We start from the raw sequence: 17,832 nt of genomic DNA, 5'->3' as shown, positions 1-17,832 counted from the left end.
ATGATAGTTCATTCGTTCCGATATTGAAATTGAGTTTCGAAATTAGAAGGTAATGATAGAAAGGATGATCAAAGATTAGTGGAGAGAGTTGTTTTATATAATTGAAGATTTGCACAATAAAATGGAGTAGAGGAATTTCATTTGCAATTGAAGATTCGAAGAGATTATACAATCGGATTATCATGGAAAATAGATAGATAATCCAAAAGGAAATTTACAAAGCAAAGACAAACATAAGAAAATATAGTAACTGTCATTACCAATGCCTTCAAGGAAGGTGCATGCCATTCTCCAACTTTACCAGCTTCCATCTATAAGGCCAAATCCAAACGTCAAAACTTAAAAGTAAGAAGAACAAGGGAAAGAATACAAACTTGTAGTTGTTAGTTGTTTCAAAAATAGCATTGAGTTAGAAATTCGTTAAGAGTTTTTTTTTATGCAAATTAGTACAACTTAACGAGCATGACAGTAAATTTTAATAATGAGACGGTATTTGAGTCTTAAATTACATGTTGGGTCAGAAATTTCTCCCATGAGTTAGTTTTGAAACAAACAGGAAAAGTTGGGGCAAAAGTTAGAAATGCTTTTGTAGTTTGGTGTGTATGTGGTGGTTACCATATTTATCCCAGCAAATAAGCATGATGAGACATCTCCTTGCAATATAGAATCTGGTTTTTCTCTCTTTGATCATCTCCATACATCCAAACTTGTGTGCTTCTGAACTTTTCATCTCTTCTCTGCCATTTTCTTTCTTGGATTTACACTGCCCCATTCACACTTTCACCACCATCCAGATACCCGAACCCGTGCTCGCCTTCTTTGCACTTTTTGCAGTGTTTCTTCTTCAAGCTCTTCTTCCTCTTATGATATCAATTCTTCTTCTACCTGTCACTTCCTGATCTTTCTTCTTCACGCTCGTTTTCTTCCTACGATATCGTTTCTTCTTCTTTTAGATCATCAAAAGCATGCAGGGTGGAGATGAGCTGGATCAAACCTTGATTTCTTTGTCGAAAATATATTCCTTAACGGCCAGTAGAACTATATTCATGTAGCTTATTCTTCTTCTTTTAGATCAACAACACAAGGAGCTGCATTGGAGTGGGAATCAAACCTGTGACATCAAACATATATACCTTAACCAATTAAGACTAGGTGGCTTATTCGTCTTCCCCTCCTCCTAGTATTGCTCTCTCTTTTTGTCCAAGTATTAATTTTTCAATCCTTCTTCTTCTTCTTCCTAGGAGATGTTGAATGTTCATGAAACTAGAAAGAAAGAGATGGAGAGTCTGTTTTATTGAAGCAACTGATAATTGTTCCCATTTGGCTTGATTGGCTTTTGGTGATCATGATTAGTCCATCATCATCATTTGTGGGCCTCCATCACTGAGAAATCACAACCCTTCAACCATCCACACGTTGCCACTTAGCAAATCTGTTTAAGCCATAACATGATCTCATCTCGAATTAAGTTGTTCTTCATCTTCTGCATGTTAACATAATCTTTACCAAAAACCTTTGGATTTTAGCTGGATTTCCTAATCATTACTCATATAATTATGCGTTGGCAACCACAGATTGGTTTTTCCAACTTAATCTTATTTTAGTTTAATTAAAACAAGAAAGAAAGAAAGTAGAAGTTAAGACTCTGAGACTAATTAACTTAGCAGAAAAGAATATTCAAGAAGTGATTTGATTAGTTTTAATTATTGCATTCATTATAAAAAAATTGCTAAACTTGTTTCCGACAAGCAAAGATACCAATTTTATCTTAATCAAATTTCAAAATCACACTCCAAAGATTATATCATCACTTTCCCTCAACTCTTTCATCATTTTTCTCTTCATTTTCTTAGTCTTTGCATAGTTCGAAGAGTATTCGTAGTAATTACGAGTATATTTGTTTAAAAAAATATCTATCAAAATTACTTTGTTGATGAAAATTTAATATCATATTCCTCTTTAACAGTGAAAATTTTCGACCAACTTATGTGTGAGAAATTTTTTAATTTTGTCTGAATATGACAATCAAGTTTTGATATTTGATTTGTTCAAATTAACCTTCTATCACTAAAATGGACTAATCAAACTACAAAATGTGAGATTTGGCAAGAGTATTAGCTATGGATGTTTTAGGTGTTTATTAGAATCCCAAACTTTAAAAAATATTGAACTCTTTTAGTTTTATGTTTTCTAAGTCTTTGAATTTTAAGATTTTAATTTGTAACAATTTTGTTTTCGTAATTCCTTGAATTCTTAGTCAATTTTCAATAACAACAAAAACGTATTTTTGAAAACTACTTTTTCCACGGTTTTCAAATTTTGGCTTTGATTTTGAAAATCTCTTAAAAAAACATATAGATGACGCAATGTATAGATTAATAGATGAATCTAGTAATTATTGGCTTAATTTTTAAAAGAAAAAAAAGTCAAATGATTGGTTACCAAAAGCAATTCTTGAAAGATTTCCAACTACTTGTTTGACAACTCATTTCATATTATATTGCTTCCTATAGAATATAACTCAAACAAGTTTTTGAGTTATGTATTATCTCTCTATCCCTTTGATGATTGAGATTGATAGTATTTCCATGTACTACGTATCCAATTATATATACATATTTACAAACTACCTTTCAGAAGCTTATGAAATCAAATTATTTTGTAACCTTTGGTGCTTCTCAAACTAGCTTTCATAAGCTTATGAGATTAAATTATTTTGTACCCTTTCGTGCTTCTAAACTTCCAATCATCATAAGATTTTTTGGAAGTTCAAATATTAGAATGAATCACATCACATGTGAATTTGTTTTGTTTCCGTATCTTATAAAATACAATATCTTTTTAAGTATGCGCAAAATGCAAAAATGATATAGCCACTTTGATTAGTGTTTTCAAAATGTAAAAATCATATTGTCAAAATATCTTGGCTTCTATAGGAATAAGTAGTTGACCCATTTGCAAACAAATTGATTATTCTTGCAATAATTTTAGTTGATTAGATATGACTTATTTTATCACTTGTCCTTTGGTCAAAAAGCTCTTTTTCTTTTTTAAAGAGTTGATATTGATTGAGCATGATGGACATTGTCACCAACACATTCATTTGTTTTAGTTGAGCAAATGTGTGAGGTTCAATTGTCAAATGATTCAAATCTTTAGCCTTTTATGTTGAGGATATATATCAATATAAACCAATTAAGTTCATGCACTAAAAATATGATCCAAGAAACGCATGATCTAGTAATCTTAGGCCCGCTTGTATTAGTCACATTTTCATATATATACACACATATATACAGATAGTCATTCTATAACGTTCGAAATTAGGAAGAAGACATGAACGAACTGATATCACATCTAAATGAGAGGGATCCTAAGGACATGAAAGTAATGTTAAAAAAAAGCTTAAAAAGTCAATACATATACCAACAACGTGCACATTTCTTTTCAATGGCTCAATCATAGGAATTTCAAAGTTAAGTGTGCTTAACTTGGAGTAATTCTATGTTGGGTGATCTCTTGAGAATCTTTCTAGAATGCATGTGAGTGAGGACAAAGCATGTTGAAGGACTCAGAAATGTCGGAGATCCGAATTCCAAATCCTGGACTTGGGCGTTACACATTCTCTTGTTCCTCTTGTCCTTTTAATTAACAATCTTATATTTTAATGATAACGTTGATTTCTGGATGAATTAATTTAAAAACTACTTGCATAATTAGATGTTTTAATTTACAGTACATGTTGCCTAAAAAAGATATTATAATTATTACGACATAAAATAGATGTTTATTTAGGTAAGTATAGGAAGAGTGGCTTATAGTTCCACTAAAACAAAGTCATATATATATATATATATCACATAAGTATAAAAGGCAAGCAATTGGGGTATGTTTGGTTCTTCTCCATTATGGAATAATCCAATTTAGACTTATTAAAGTAGTGGAAAGAAAATTAAGAAGATTAAGATTCGAATTGTAAGGTTAAATGAAATGAAATTGAGAGTATTAATTGATTCCAAGTTATAAAACTTAGGGTTTTTTAATAAATAAAGAGAAAGTGGGGGGGGGGGGGGGGGGGGGGGGGGGGAAGATATTTGAAGAAAGCATTAAAAATGATTAAAAACACATTCATAATTAATTAATTAGTTTTCTTTTTTTCTTTTTAAAATTAAAAAAGAAAAAGAAAAAGAAAAAAAAAGGTAATATCCAATAAGGCTATTTTTATATAGTTTCTGCGGGGCCCATATGACTCGATGCCGACTGTACATGATGATGCCATCATTAATATAATCTTTTTTTTTCTCTCTTTTAAATATTCAAATATTCAAATATTCAAATATTTGTTTATTTACAATAATTATAGCATAGTGATTGATTGAATATCCCCAACCTCACCAAACAAAAATCATCCTATGCCCATTTTTATGTTTAGTATTTTTTTCATTTGTAATCTTCTTTAATAATTTTCTCTTTTTTTTTTAAAAGGATAATTTTTAATGTTTTTTTAAATAAGAAAATAATACTTACATTTTATATACCAAATTTTTATTTTAAAAATACACAAATAATAATAAAGTTATTATTTTTTATTTGTGTGCTCTCCGCGACAATTCCCATTTCTCCACTTCTTCGTTCACTGAAACCCAAAGACTCCAAAAAGTGCCTGAAAATTTCTCCTTTTACTTTCTCTCTCCTTCCACTCTCTCACCCATTTCCACTTCACACCAACCTTCTTCTTCTTCTTCTTCTTCTTCTTCTTCTACTTCATCTTGTTGTTGTTGTTGTTGTTTTCTTCTCTCTTTAGTTGATCGCAATTCCTAATTTCCAATTCCCATGTGGGATTCTTCAATCATTCCTCGTTACCTTCTCTTTTGCCCCTTTTGATTTTCCACACCTAAGCTTTTTATCTGATTCCATTCATCGCTTTTTTTTTTTTTTTTTTTTTTCTCTTCTTCTTCTTCTTCTTCTTAACTATTCTTATCAATGCCGATTGAAGATGATGTTGAGAGCTGCGGTAGCAGAGCCACCGACTTCTCCTCTTCCCATGTCAACCCGAGGCATCATCGTCAGAAGCTTGAAGTTTACAACGAAGTTCTTCGACGAATCCAGCAATCCAATTTCCATGAAGCTAATCTACCTGGGTTTGATGATCAGCTTTGGCTTCATTTCAATCGCCTCCCTGCTCGGTATCTTCCTTGCCCTAGTTCTTCTCTTGTCGATTCTATGCTAATTTCCCTTCTACCTCATTGTGCTGTATGGTTAATGATCTCTAATATGTTCACTAATTATCTGTCTCCTCCTTGGAAGAACTATTAATTTTTTATTTTTTATTTTTTTTTTAACTTGTATGGCTTAAGGGCATGTTTGGAGTGATTTCATAATCACTTTGGTCGTTTTCAAAATCAAAATCAATTTTTATGATATGAAAATGACATTTTAAACTATAAAATTAAATATTATATTAATTCTTAGGGATTAAAGGCTTGTTTTGGAAACATGGCAAAAGTAAGTTCTTTTAACAATTTCATTGTGTTATTGTCTTATTATCGTTTTCAGAGATGTGGGGCATATGCCATTTGGAAGGACTGTCTTAATAAGTAGGTTGAGTTTCGTTGTTTTGAGTATTCCAATGACTAGTGTACCATAATTTAATGACATTTTAGAACTTTTTTTGAATATTTTTTTTAACAATATGTACATTGAAGAACCTAGTTGGGAAATTTTAGTACATTAGGAGTAAATTAAATATTTTAAACGGCAATGGACGAATTCCGAATTATTTGGGAGATTAGAGATCATTATTTTGGTATATTTAGCCTTTTGTTGAGTTATGTTATTTTTCTATGGTTTATCAAGTGTGAGAGTAGGATGTATTGTACAATGAGGATTTGTGTGGTTGCAGGTTGTTGAACGTATCAATTCTTCTGTGTATAGTTTGGATTACAAATGAAATGTTATTTTTGTTTGTTTTTCAGTATTTATAATCACGTTTTTATTGGATTTCCAGAGCACTCCTTCCGTTTTTGTTAAGTTCCTGATTATTGCTGTATAGATACGCATTGGATGTGAATGTCGACAGGGCAGAAGATGTCCTTACCCATAAGAGATTACTTCAATTGGCTGTGGATCCGTCTAACCGACCTGTATTTGAAATTCGTTCTGTGCAGGTAAAACTTACAAGTTCAATCAACTGCTTGAATCATTACGCTAATTGTATCAATTCAACTGCCAGTTCCTCTTATTGTTATTATTATTATTATCGAGAGAGATATTGAGAGAGTAGACAGTCATGACTATGTATCACTAGAATCTACCCGTTTTTAGAAGAATTTATTCTCTAATTGTTCTAGTTTTGTAGGCTCATGGTTACTTAATGAAATTAGCTTAAACTTCTTAACATAGTATATTTGAGAATTGATTTTAGAGGATCTTGATGTTAAATTTTACATAGCATAGATATTTGTCTAGATTAAATATTTTTCTGATTAATTAATTTAAATTTTGTCATGCAGGTTTATCCTTCTGCTAATGAAAATTTTATCGATTCTTCTTGTTTGGATGCTTCTATGATGGAAGATGCTCAGAGTTCTTTGAACTATTCTAACAGACAGGGGTGAGGCTCAATAATGTTCTTCTGTAGGAGTGCTTTTACAATTATGTTCTGATTCTAGGCTCCTAAGGGATGACCCCGTTGGCAAGGGCTTGGGGTCTCTAGATCATACTGGGTTAGAGGTCCCAAGTTCGAACCTTTGGGGAGCTTAATACAAGAGCGCTTTGATCCTGGTGATAAAATATGTGTGTGTGCACGCGTGTGCCTGTTCTGATTTTATTTTTTGTTTTTGTGCCTACTGATTCCCTTTCTCTCTTTTTAGGAACCATCCACCTCCAACCTTTGGCTCTTCACCTAATCTTGAAGCCCCTACATTTCAGGGCAGCAAGTACGGTGTTGAAGATAGGGACAGTGCGCCAAATGTTACATCCAGCTTTTCTCGGTGAGGAAAAGATTATTTTACTATACATCAGAGCAGGTCATTAAAATAGTAAAAAAGTATGAGCTGCAATCTAGTTATTCATTTTCGACCCCATGTCTCTCTAGAACATTCAAGAGAGGAGAGACATTTTCACGTTTCAAACAAACCAATACATTCTCTAATGCAAGACCCTTTTTCTTGGCCAGTTTCTTCATGCTCTGATTGAACATTTTGCTGCTCCATTTGTTACTATTTTCAATTTATTATGTATCTGAGTCGATATATTCTTCAAGTGACAATGGGATTTATAACTGAGTATAAAGCAAATGCCATGCACTACAAAAGCAATTTTTTATTGTGTATAATGTTTATCTACTTTTGACACATTGATGTTTTTGTTACTGTTTCATTCTGCCATTGACAATCTACAGGCCAATGCATGAGATCACATTTGCAACAAGTGACAAGCCTAAACTCCTTAGTCAGGTATTTTACCTATTTAATAACTCAGAGCCGTAGTGTCTGATGTTTGTTAAATAGAATTGAAATCCATTCACCTACATGAAAACGATCACATTTGCTCTATGCTGCTACCAGTTTTTTAGAACATGACCAAGATTTTCTACCCATCAACGAATTTACTATTGCATGAGAATGTGAAAAAATCGAGTTAGAATATAAACTCTCTGCAATAACAATTTGGGCAATTCGGACCATGTAATTTGATGGGCCTGTACTTGCTGTTTAATAAGACTTTCTGCAGTTTAGTATCTAATATTATATAATCATTCCTCAAGTATCAGTCACGTCCTTAAAAAAATTGGTCTCATTATGTCCAATGCATTCACGATAAGCTATAAGTATCTCTTGCAAAAACTCAATTTGAAGAAGATATATAAGTTGGCTAGGGTTATTTTTCCCTTTAATTATTCCACCCCTCAGTGAATGATTGAAAGTCTTGGTTCTGGTCAGTTGACTTCCTTACTTGCTGATGTTGGACTTAACATACAAGAAGCTCATGCTTTCTCCTCTGTTGATGGTTTCTCTCTGGATGTTTTTGTCATCGACGGTTGGCCTTATGAGGTAAGATCTGATCTAGGCATTTTAAAATTTCTTCGCCATTTACTTTCTGATCAATATTTGGTAGTTCACAAGAGCAATTCATTCTAACATCTTTTACTATTTTGTTTCATTCATATGTTATATTGTTCTTCTTCATTCACTACTTGAATATTGGAAAATCTAGGAAACTGAGGAGCTGAAAAGGGTATTAGAAAAAGAAATTTTAAATTTTAAGGTATCTTCTTAGTTCATAAATTTTTACTGATACAAACTTAAGAGCTTTTTTCTTTAATTTTTTAACGTACCTGAAATGGGGTGCAGGAGCAGTGTTGGTCCGAAAAGCAGCCCAGTTCTGCTTTGGGTAAGCATAACCAGAATAGAGTTGAATCTTTTCCTAGTTGTGTTGGAATACCTACTGATGGTACTGATGTCTGGGAAATGGACATCAGTCAACTAAAATTTGAGAATAAAGTTGGATCTGGGTCATTTGGGGACCTGTAAGTTTTATCTAATTATGACATATGATTGTTAACTAATAAAAAAACTTGTTAACATATCCTCATCCTAATCTTCCCTCCCTCTCTCAAGGTATCGGGGCACGTATTGTAGTCAGGAAGTAGCTATTAAAGTACTGAGGCCTGAGCGTATTAATGAAGAGATGCTCAAAGAATTCTCTCAAGAAGTTTATATAATGAGGTTTGTTTATATTGTTATTAACACCATTGAGCTTTAGAAGAACATATGGTATGCCTTTAAAGGACAACGTAGAATACAATGGGTTTTAGGCTAAAAATGTAGCAATCAGAAAAGGTTGGGCTTAGATATTTAACTCCTTGCAACTTTTGATTGAATTTAAGATCATCTGTTACTTTCTAGTCTTTAGTCTTCAAAACAATGATTCTACAGGGAAGAGGTGCTTCTGGTCTTAAAATTCTAATTTCTCATTTGTGGTCGGGTAAAATACTGGCATGCCCCAGAGTCCAGATGCATATTTGATAATAGACAAAACAACATACCAATTCAAAAGAGGATTGTACGATGGAGGATAATCATACTCTTACCGTTTTAAAGGATTGTTGAAAGGAAGGAACATTATGGGAAGTGTCTGAAATGCAAGCCTGATGAAAAGCTAAAACTTTTAGGTCTTTCAAAGTTAGAGTGGCATCTTCAAATATGTTTTAAGAAACTCATTTTTAACTTATTTTCAACTGGTATTCCTCAGTACTCTCCATATAATTTTGCTTAAAAATTCCCATATTGATATTGAAGATGAATGGCTTCAGGAAAAAAAAATCCCAAAAAGCACTCAAAAACAATTTATATTAATAGATTCCAAGTGTTCCTTTTTTACGCAAGATACAACTACTTGGGACAAGTAATGCAGGATGAAGTTCGTTACTACTATACTAAAGTCTGGTTCCTATTTTTGCAGGAAAGTTCGGCACAAAAATGTTGTTCAATTTCTTGGTGCTTGTACTAAACCTCCAAACCTCTGTATTGTGACAGGTAAGCTGTGATAATTGATAAGTAAATGGTAGCGTGTCACTTCTAGAAATTTTGTTTCTTACCTTTATAAAAAGTCCTCTATGGAATTGCAATGTGGCATTATCTAAACCAATACCTTCGTAATTGTATATTGTGATATGTTCCTTTCAAATGAGTTTTGAGTTTTTGTGTGTTTTTCCTGAAAATTCCTCACTCACAGATTTTTATAATATAGTATTTATTTTGTTTCTCGTCCAATTGATTATTGCTCATGCTTTATCTTTTACAGAGTTTATGTCGAGAGGAAGTGTATATGACTTCCTTCATAAGCAAAGAGGTGTATTTAACCTTCCATCTTTACTTAAAGTGGCCATTAATATTTCAAGAGGGATGAACTATTTGCATCAAAATAATATAATCCATCGAGACCTCAAGACTGCAAATCTTCTGATGGATGAAAACATGGTGAGAGAAGTTTTTAAAACTGCAAAAATGAGAAATATTCCTCGATCTATAACCATTTATCCTTCGATTCAGGTTGTCAAGGTTGCTGATTTTGGAGTTGCCAGAGTTCAAACTCAATCTGGAGTGATGACTGCTGAAACTGGAACATACCGGTGGATGGCTCCTGAAGTATGTGTTTTTCTTTAATTTCTCATACCTTAAATACCTTCTTAATCATTCCAAATAAAATATACGCTACTGGATACACATAACAAATTAACGATTAAAATTTAGTATCAAAAAGAAAGATTTAGTATCCTATATGTCATATGCTTGTGTAAGATTGCTGTATGCAATTTGGTTCAGCCAAGCCTGATTATTCTTCTTTAAGACTTTGATATGTCTATTATTCTTGTGAGGTAATTGATCGATTAAATTATAACCTAGAATTTGCATATTGATCTTACCAACATTTTCAAGAGTGATAACAGTGATGAATTTAAGACACCGAAGGACTGCACAGTTCAATTGATAGCACGGCTTTAGATGGAGCAGAGTAGTTAGAAAGGGTATATCTAACCTTGATGACATTAAATGTTCTTTTATTCTTGACGCTCACACCAACATTTTACCACTGATTTGTCTTCCTTGAATTCATAACAGCAGAACCTTTTTCAATTAATTACTTGTTTACTACACAAGTTTTACTTAAACGCAGTTTGGTCAGTAGCATTTTACCAACTAGTTTGCCAATGTCTGTCGCTCTAGATTCTAAAGGATGTGACATATTTTTCCTTACGATATATTTATTTTTCTGATGTGAAGGTTATTGAGCATAAACCATATGATCATAAGGCAGACGTTTTCAGCTTTGGAATAGCCTTATGGGAGCTTTTAACTGGAGAAGTAAGCAGCTTGCTTTGATTTGAGTATTCAGTATTCACTGTATGGATGTTTTTATGTCCTGTCCATTTTAATCTACATATTATTAACCCTTTCGCCATTTTGATGTATTACTAGATTCCATACTCATCCATGACCCCACTACAAGCAGCAGTTGGCGTGGTCCAGAAGGTATCGAGATCAATTTCTTGTCGACACTACCTTTACTGCAACTAAAATGCTTAAATTTATCATCCATCTTGGTTTGGCAGAGACTGCGGCCTACCATACCAAAGAATGCCCATCCTGTTCTTGCTGAACTGCTTGAAAGATGCTGGAGGCACGATCCAACCGAACGGCCAAACTTCTCTGAAATTTTGGAGATCCTCAAGCAGATAGCTGAGCAGGTAGGTAGACTTCATTAGCAATGTCTGACTTACTGAATTATGAAACATTTTCTCAGTGAGATTCAATTGAAGCAGGTTGACAACAGCGGGGAAAATCGACGCAAGAAGGATAAGTTATCCGGTGCATTATTCTCAGCCTTCAAGAAGAGGCACCACTGAATGCACAGGAGGAGCTTAGCCAGAGTTGCAATGGTGCTGGTAATCAATAAAACCCTCCCACAAAAAGAAGGAAAATGTCTGGACCTTCTTTTTTGTTTCTTCTTTTGTGTTCATCTTTCCTTCTTTTACCTAACAGCTGTATTGGAAGAACCCTTCAATGTTCTTGGCCTAACCCTTAGCATGCTGTATAATATGTTACTTAAAACTGATCCATCTGAATGTAGAATTCATCTTCTTTCTTCGATATTACAAGTTTGATTGATAGAACCAAATATATATTAAGATACAAATGGTAACCAAACTACAAGTTAAATCAAGTAATTCGAGGTAGTTTGACCCTATTATCATTCTTGCAATCACATCCTAATACCATTCTTATCAATTCGCTCTCTCAATCTCTTTTATCTTCTTTCTTTTGTCTTACACTGGTAATAGCAACCCACTTAAACCTTGAATCAATTAGGTTTTATAGTTAATGTCGTTCCACATGTAGATCAAGTTGTGTCCACATTATTTACAAGAAAAGGAGACAATGGATATTCAATCATTAAAGAAAAAGAATTTAGCAAGTGGATTCTCTACTTGTTCATCTCAAGAGAATCGTATTATAGCAAAAATTCTTCAAAAACTAGCTGCAAAGCACTTGAGAAATGAAGATGAAGGAGAAAGAGAAATCCAAATATCACCAGACAACAATCAAGGGCAATAAAAACAAAAGAGTTGGCAAACAGATTGATAGGATTATTATATTTCTTGTAGAAGCATCTGCTAGTATTATATGATACCTTTCTCTTCAACTATCAGACTCTTCACTGTATCTGTTTAAAAGCTGACGAGCACGAACACGAACCTGCAATCTAACCAATGCATGCATGAATTGAAGAGCTATTCGTGCCTGCCTCCTCGCGCACACCCCTCGAGCCAGCGCTTGTAGCTTCACCAAACTTCTTAGGGCTTGAAATGCTCGTCTTGCCTGAACAATAAGCGTGACTGTTAGGTGATATATCAAATGATTAATTGTACCAATCAAAAATTCAAAAAATAAAATTTCCCCTCTACTTGTTAATGAATACTTTTGAGTCTTCTAGTTATCGTGTAAAAGACATGAATTCATTCATTATTCACTGTATTATTTTTTTTACATATTTTCAATATCTAACTAAATTTAAAAGGTATTTATAAAATTTAAGACGTTGAGTAAATTTTAAAAACTATATTTTTCAAAATTATCGTTGATTAAGAAATACTATTCTAAAACTAAAAAAAAAACATCCTTCAAAGGTAAAATGTATATAGAGATTTAGATAGTGAAAAGAAAGAAAACATGGTGAGATATAATTACAAGATGGCCTCTGAAACAAGCTTGGATTTTGATGGCTGCCTCTTCCTCTTTAGACAACACTTTGTTTTGAAATCTGGGTGTCATTGATTCATAATCAATTTCCTCTTCTTCTTCTTCCTCTTCATCTTCCTCTTCATCTTCTTCTTCTTCTCCATCTTGTTGTTGGGTTAATGTAAGATTGGTTTGTTCTTCATCATGAATTGGACTTGCATTTGTTTGCAGAAAAACGTCTCTGCTGTTGCCATTTCTACTGATCAGCTTCCTTCTTGCTCTTCTAAACCAGTTCCTTGTAATCCCCATTTTCACTTACCTTTTTCTTCTTCTTCTTCTTCTTCACAAGTTTTATAAATATATGGTATCCATAATCTCTTATGATCCCTTTAATGGATTCCATTTGCAAGAAAAAGTGGGAGATGTGCTCAACATGTATTCAAATTACCAAATTTTGAATCTGTGTTTACGTTGTTGCTTTGTCACAAATCCAACAACGTGAGGACATGTCTCTCTTAATATATGAGAAAGGATTTCATGAGTTGACTTTGGTTGCTTCATTGTATTCCAAACATATACACATCTTTATACCTTTCATTTTCATTTTCAATCACATGAACAAAAATTAGAACAATGGGAGAATATTTTGTCATGTGACGAACTGTATAGTTAGACAATTTATTGAGATGAAATAAGACTAAACTGCTATGCACATAAGTGTTCTTTTCTATAATAATAACGTAGTTTAGGCTATTCTACCTCTAGACTTTACTTTAACAAGCTCCACAAACATCTTTTGTTGTATTCATTTCAAAAATTCGATATCATTTACTAGAGCTAAACTCATTTTGACTTAGATGATACTAACTTACCTACTCTTTTAATTTTGTAGACTAAATTTGGCAAATATTATTGATGAGTAGAATAATATACACAATCCTTTAACCTTTTTTATTGCTTATTTTTTACCAAAGCAAATTAATTCAAGTAATTTGTATAAGTTAAAGCGAGCATATATATTTATAGGCTTAATTGAGAATTCGTATACAAAGTGATGTACTTTTTTTTCTAAATGCTTATAAATACTTTTTTTTTCTTTGCATTTAGAAACATCTTTTGAACTGTATATAAAGTTAGTCTGGACTAATTGACAATAAGAGGAACAACACATCTATGTTATGAAGAGTGAAGTGTTCGAGAGAGAAAAAAAAAGTGAATCTGATGTCATGAGGTAATCGACAATACACTTAATTACGAAAAGAACGATGAGAAGAGAAGAACGTAATAATAATATGTTATTTTATTCATATTTCATATCATAAGATCATTGAAGTTTGCATATTTGGATTAAGACAGATAACGTTATTTTAACAATTTAGTGAATGAGAGTGAGATTTTAAAATCGTTAAAAATCATTTTTGTCATTTCTAAAATTACTCTTAAATACGTCTTTAATCACTTAAAATAAATTTACTTTTAAATACAATTTTCATGATATCAAAACTAGTTTTACACGATTAAAAACATATTTTTGTAATGATTTTAAAAATGACAAAAGTGATATTAACGATTTTAAAAATCACTCTCAACTATATGCATATCCTTAGTGTCCACATCTAGGGGTTTTAACAATCAAATAGTCTTCAAGATTGTTGACCGGAAGACTAACTAAGAATTTCGGATTTGCGCCGATCATGTCGAACTCTAAATCTGGGTGAGATACATAAGGTAAGGTAAAAGGATTTTCCTTCACTATAATAAACTCAGCTTCGTTTGCATCTCTACCCACAAGCTCTGGCCATTCTGTTTTCGCTCCTGTTATTATACACATATTCACAATTTGATATCGTTATGAAATTACGGTTTTTAAACAAAAATTAAAGTAATACGATAAGCATACCGGGTGGCATTTCGTGTGACATCTCCATCCCATGTTTGAAAATTGCTACTTGTTTTAACGTAGATTTCATTTTTTTAATTCGGGTTTTGATGGGTAGATAGCGTGACATTTTATAGCCCTTTCTTTAGGTGCAATATTGTTTGAGATAATCATGCTTTACCAACTTGTTGTTTTCTCTTAGATGAAGCTTATCTAAAAGTAAAAGATTCTCTCATAAAAGTTGTAGGCGCTTCTCGAGCGTTGAAGTGTTTATTATAGTTTATTGATTATAACATTGATCTAATTTAAATCATAGTTCTCTTTTTTTAATTTTGAATGTGGACTAAAATAGTGGATTTTTTTTTCATTTAATTTAAGAAAGAAATTTTATTATATGTAAATTTATTGTTGTTTTTTTTTAATATAATAGTGATGATAATAATAATTATTACCATCTAATTATTTATTTGTGTATTAGTAAAGATTTGAATATTATTTGAACTTTACCATGGAAGTAAACTTGTCTTTTTAAGTAATTGAATTATGAATTATACATATAAATTGACATATGCATGATTGTAGAATAAATTAATGTCTATATCATTATTCATTTTCATACTTTTCGAGAGGTTTCTAATAAATTTTTTAAAAGAAAACCAATTAAATTGGATAATTGAGTTTTGACAAAATATTATAAATTTAGTTGACCCACAATCGTAAAATTAGAATAAGAAAGCGAGAGACTTCGAGTATTATAAAAGACGTATTCTACTTCTAACTCTCGTTAAATTTGCTTTTGAATTTATAAAGAAATTACTTAAATTTAAATTAATTCATTATCTCCACCACCAAACAAAAAAAACTTAATTCGAATATAAAATATAGAAAAATATTTACCTCGTGTAAGAAAAAAAACATATATATTTTGAATTTGAGTTAAAATTTTAGTTATCCATTTTGGGTTTAGATTAAAATTTTACTATGGATTGTAAATAATTTGTCAATTCTTCTATTTTAACAAATTTTCTTAAAATTTATAGAGCGATAATAATAAAATATTAAATTACTACAATAAATGAAAAAAAAAAAGACTATCGGGGTGGAGGCAAGAACACATAATGCACGTTCCCCGACCCATTTGGTCTTACATATAATTTTTTTCCCATTTCATTCGAAGAATGGACGTTCATCGCAGTAAGATAAGATAACAACCATATATCGTCTTTGCTTCTTTTAAGCATATTTCTATACTATTAGATTATAATATTTCATATCTATAATTTAGATCACAACCGAAAAAGTTTGCTATCAGAAAATAATATTTAAATGAACATAGGGTTCAAAAGATGTAAAAGGAAAATGAAAGTGAAAAGTTTCTTTATTATGGGCAGCATAAATTCTAGAAAGAATTGGAAGAATAATGTTACCAATTCTTTATTCGAGATTATCCCAAAACTTTTTATGAAAATTATAAATGATAAATTCGTTAGAGTATATACGTGTTAATTTTTGAACACAAATATGAAGAGGTGGATTTGAACTAGAAACTTACGGGTCGTCCTTAACACATCCTAAGAGGTGAAATATTATATATAACAAGAGATGTAAGAAAATTTTGTCACATGACAAAACTATAATGGGGTCGATTTGACGGTTGTTGGATACACAAAGATAAATGTCGTAATCTATGATGTACCTTTGTAAAAAAACGTAGTATGGTTTACGGTTTTGTAACTTTCACGGTAGGAGAAATGAAATTCAAGCTTAAATATATATGTATACAAATAACCCATAACTTTATTTAGCGGTGATATATAATCATTAACCTATTCTAGGAGTTACAACAACGTAACGTCATTATCTTCAACGTTGACTTCAACCCAAAACTCATATGTATTATCGATGTTCAAGACTTTCACATTAGGATTTTGTTCTTTACTATGATCTCAACAGCCATGAAAATTTTCACGAAAAACAATTTTGCTCATTCGCGTTTTACTGTTTAAAAACATATATTCGTGTTAAATTTGTTAATAAATCATAAACTTAATTACCATATAAGTAAGAGTTTTTGTTTGAAATAATGTTGCTTAAGTGTTAATTCTTTATTTCCTTATGAAAATGCAAAACACAGTTAAAATCCTATCATACAATAGAGCGTTTTTAAAAATAGTAAAATAAATTAAAATATTTACAAGTTATAGTAAAATTTTGAATTCTATCACTGTCTATCAATTCTACTGATAGAAGCATATCAGTCACTATCAATATCTATTGTTGATATAATCTGAAAATTTTTCCTTAATCGTATTGATAATAAAAGAATTGATGAATTGATATATTTTTAGTTAAGAAAGTGAATAGGGTTTTTAGTTTGGTAATTAAACGAATTTATAAACACAAACTATTGCTTATATATTTCATAAAAGCATACACTAATATCATATCTATCTTTTTAACGATTACAATAGAATAGGACAAGCATCTTTGACTTTGGAGATTGTTTCGAGGCAACTTGATATCATCTTTCTTTTTTAATTTTAGTCTTGAAATTTTTCTATATTTTGAACTCGTACAAATTTGATTGTCCATTCAAACATATATTATTCTTAGATCAATATGTTAATATTTTATGATCTCTCATACTCGTTCACAAAAGGTCACACCACTTTCATCAATAATAGAAAAATGATGTCATTTTCCATTTAAACATATCTCCATTGTTAGATTGTGATGTTTCAAAACAATAATGCTCTAGATCGATCACACCACCAAATTTATATCACTTCAACTTTAATAAATATGTAGTAAGACAAAGAACGTATGCAACAACTTAATATGTGAGCAGTAATATCTAATAAAAGAAAGAAGCTAGACTCATTCTTCAACTCCACGATAAAAGACAAGTCGCGTCGATAGACGATTAGCTTTGACGTAAATATCCCAAACCATGAAAGATACTAGATCCCGACGCACTAACTCTTGAGTTTGGGTCTGACTTTTTGTTTAAGTATATATACCTTTATTATATATAACCAACTCGACCCAAATAGTCGTATCAAAATAAGGGTGAAAAAAAGTATTACTAGAATAACAAAAATGGATGCTTATTTAGTGGAGCAAACACAAAATTGTTACATTAAACTAAAATTATAAGCATATGCTAAACTCCATTATTAGTATTGTTTTTTTTATAATCAATGTGGAATA

The 17,832-nt window shown here is 31.6% G+C and overlaps 2 protein-coding genes and 2 long non-coding RNA genes across 7 annotated transcripts; 1 reads left to right on the top strand and 3 right to left on the bottom strand.

Annotated features, from left to right (window-relative positions):
* Positions 1-108: 108 nt before the first annotated feature.
* On the bottom strand, positions 109-1,548 carry LOC105434772. The gene is made up of 2 exons (XR_968828.2): positions 616-1,548; positions 109-311 (listed from the first exon to the last, which is right to left on the bottom strand). It is a non-coding gene; the product is annotated as an uncharacterized LOC105434772 (long non-coding RNA).
* Positions 1,549-4,607: 3,059 nt separating this feature from the next.
* LOC101220844 (serine/threonine-protein kinase STY8) lies at positions 4,608-11,654 on the top strand. 4 transcript variants are annotated; one of them, XM_031883106.1, is made up of 16 exons: positions 4,616-5,186; positions 6,053-6,167; positions 6,513-6,613; positions 6,873-6,992; positions 7,403-7,457; positions 7,944-8,054; positions 8,218-8,268; positions 8,361-8,530; positions 8,622-8,729; positions 9,466-9,539; positions 9,808-9,983; positions 10,056-10,151; positions 10,788-10,868; positions 10,983-11,036; positions 11,117-11,251; positions 11,327-11,654. In XM_031883106.1, the coding sequence occupies exons 1-16, from the start codon at positions 4,984-4,986 to the stop codon at positions 11,408-11,410; spliced, it is 1,734 nt and encodes a 577-aa protein (XP_031738966.1). In that variant the 5' UTR covers positions 4,616-4,983; the 3' UTR covers positions 11,411-11,654. The 4 variants fall into 4 exon arrangements, 3 of the variants coding, with proteins under 3 accessions (XP_031738966.1, XP_004146162.1, XP_031738967.1); XM_004146114.3 differs by having other exon boundaries at positions 8,355-8,530; XM_031883107.1 differs by having other exon boundaries at positions 5,049-5,186; positions 6,008-6,167; positions 8,355-8,530.
* Positions 11,655-11,853: 199 nt separating this feature from the next.
* On the bottom strand, positions 11,854-13,195 carry LOC101221319 (protein IQ-DOMAIN 1). The gene is made up of 2 exons (XM_004146116.3): positions 12,753-13,195; positions 11,854-12,383 (listed from the first exon to the last, which is right to left on the bottom strand). Exons 1-2 carry the CDS (start codon positions 13,050-13,052, stop codon positions 12,204-12,206), a joined length of 480 nt encoding a protein of 159 aa, XP_004146164.2. The 5' UTR covers positions 13,053-13,195; the 3' UTR covers positions 11,854-12,203.
* An 819-nt stretch (positions 13,196-14,014) lies between these two features.
* LOC116402791 lies at positions 14,015-14,762 on the bottom strand. Its single transcript, XR_004215439.1, has 2 exons — positions 14,644-14,762; positions 14,015-14,558 (listed from the first exon to the last, which is right to left on the bottom strand). It is a non-coding gene; the product is annotated as an uncharacterized LOC116402791 (long non-coding RNA).
* Positions 14,763-17,832: the final 3,070 nt, after the last annotated feature.

The sequence above is a fragment of the Cucumis sativus genome, chromosome 3, assembly GCF_000004075.3.
Source record: "Cucumis sativus cultivar 9930 chromosome 3, Cucumber_9930_V3, whole genome shotgun sequence".
Classification (NCBI taxonomy): Eukaryota; Viridiplantae; Streptophyta; class Magnoliopsida; order Cucurbitales; family Cucurbitaceae; genus Cucumis; species Cucumis sativus.
Note: the sequence above shows the minus strand (reverse complement) of the source record. Positions and strands in the feature narration are given on the sequence as shown.

What these genes read in the sequence shown, in the direction of transcription:
- LOC101220844 (XM_004146114.3), top strand. Translation starts at nt 4,984, where the DNA reads ATGCCGATTGAAGATGATGTTGAGAGCTGCGGTAGCAGAGCCACCGAC. An exon ending in TTCAATCGCCTCCCTGCTCG is followed by an intron (nt 5,187 to 6,052) that starts GTATCTTCCTTG and finishes ATTGCTGTATAG; the next exon opens with ATACGCATTGGATGTGAATG. An exon ending in TCAAGCAGATAGCTGAGCAG is followed by an intron (nt 11,252 to 11,326) that starts GTAGGTAGACTT and finishes CAATTGAAGCAG; the next exon opens with GTTGACAACAGCGGGGAAAA.
- LOC101221319 (XM_004146116.3), bottom strand. Translation starts at nt 13,052, where the DNA reads ATGGGGATTACAAGGAACTGGTTTAGAAGAGCAAGAAGGAAGCTGATC. An exon ending in CTTGTTTCAGAGGCCATCTT is followed by an intron (nt 12,384 to 12,752) that starts GTAATTATATCT and finishes CTTATTGTTCAG; the next exon opens with GCAAGACGAGCATTTCAAGC.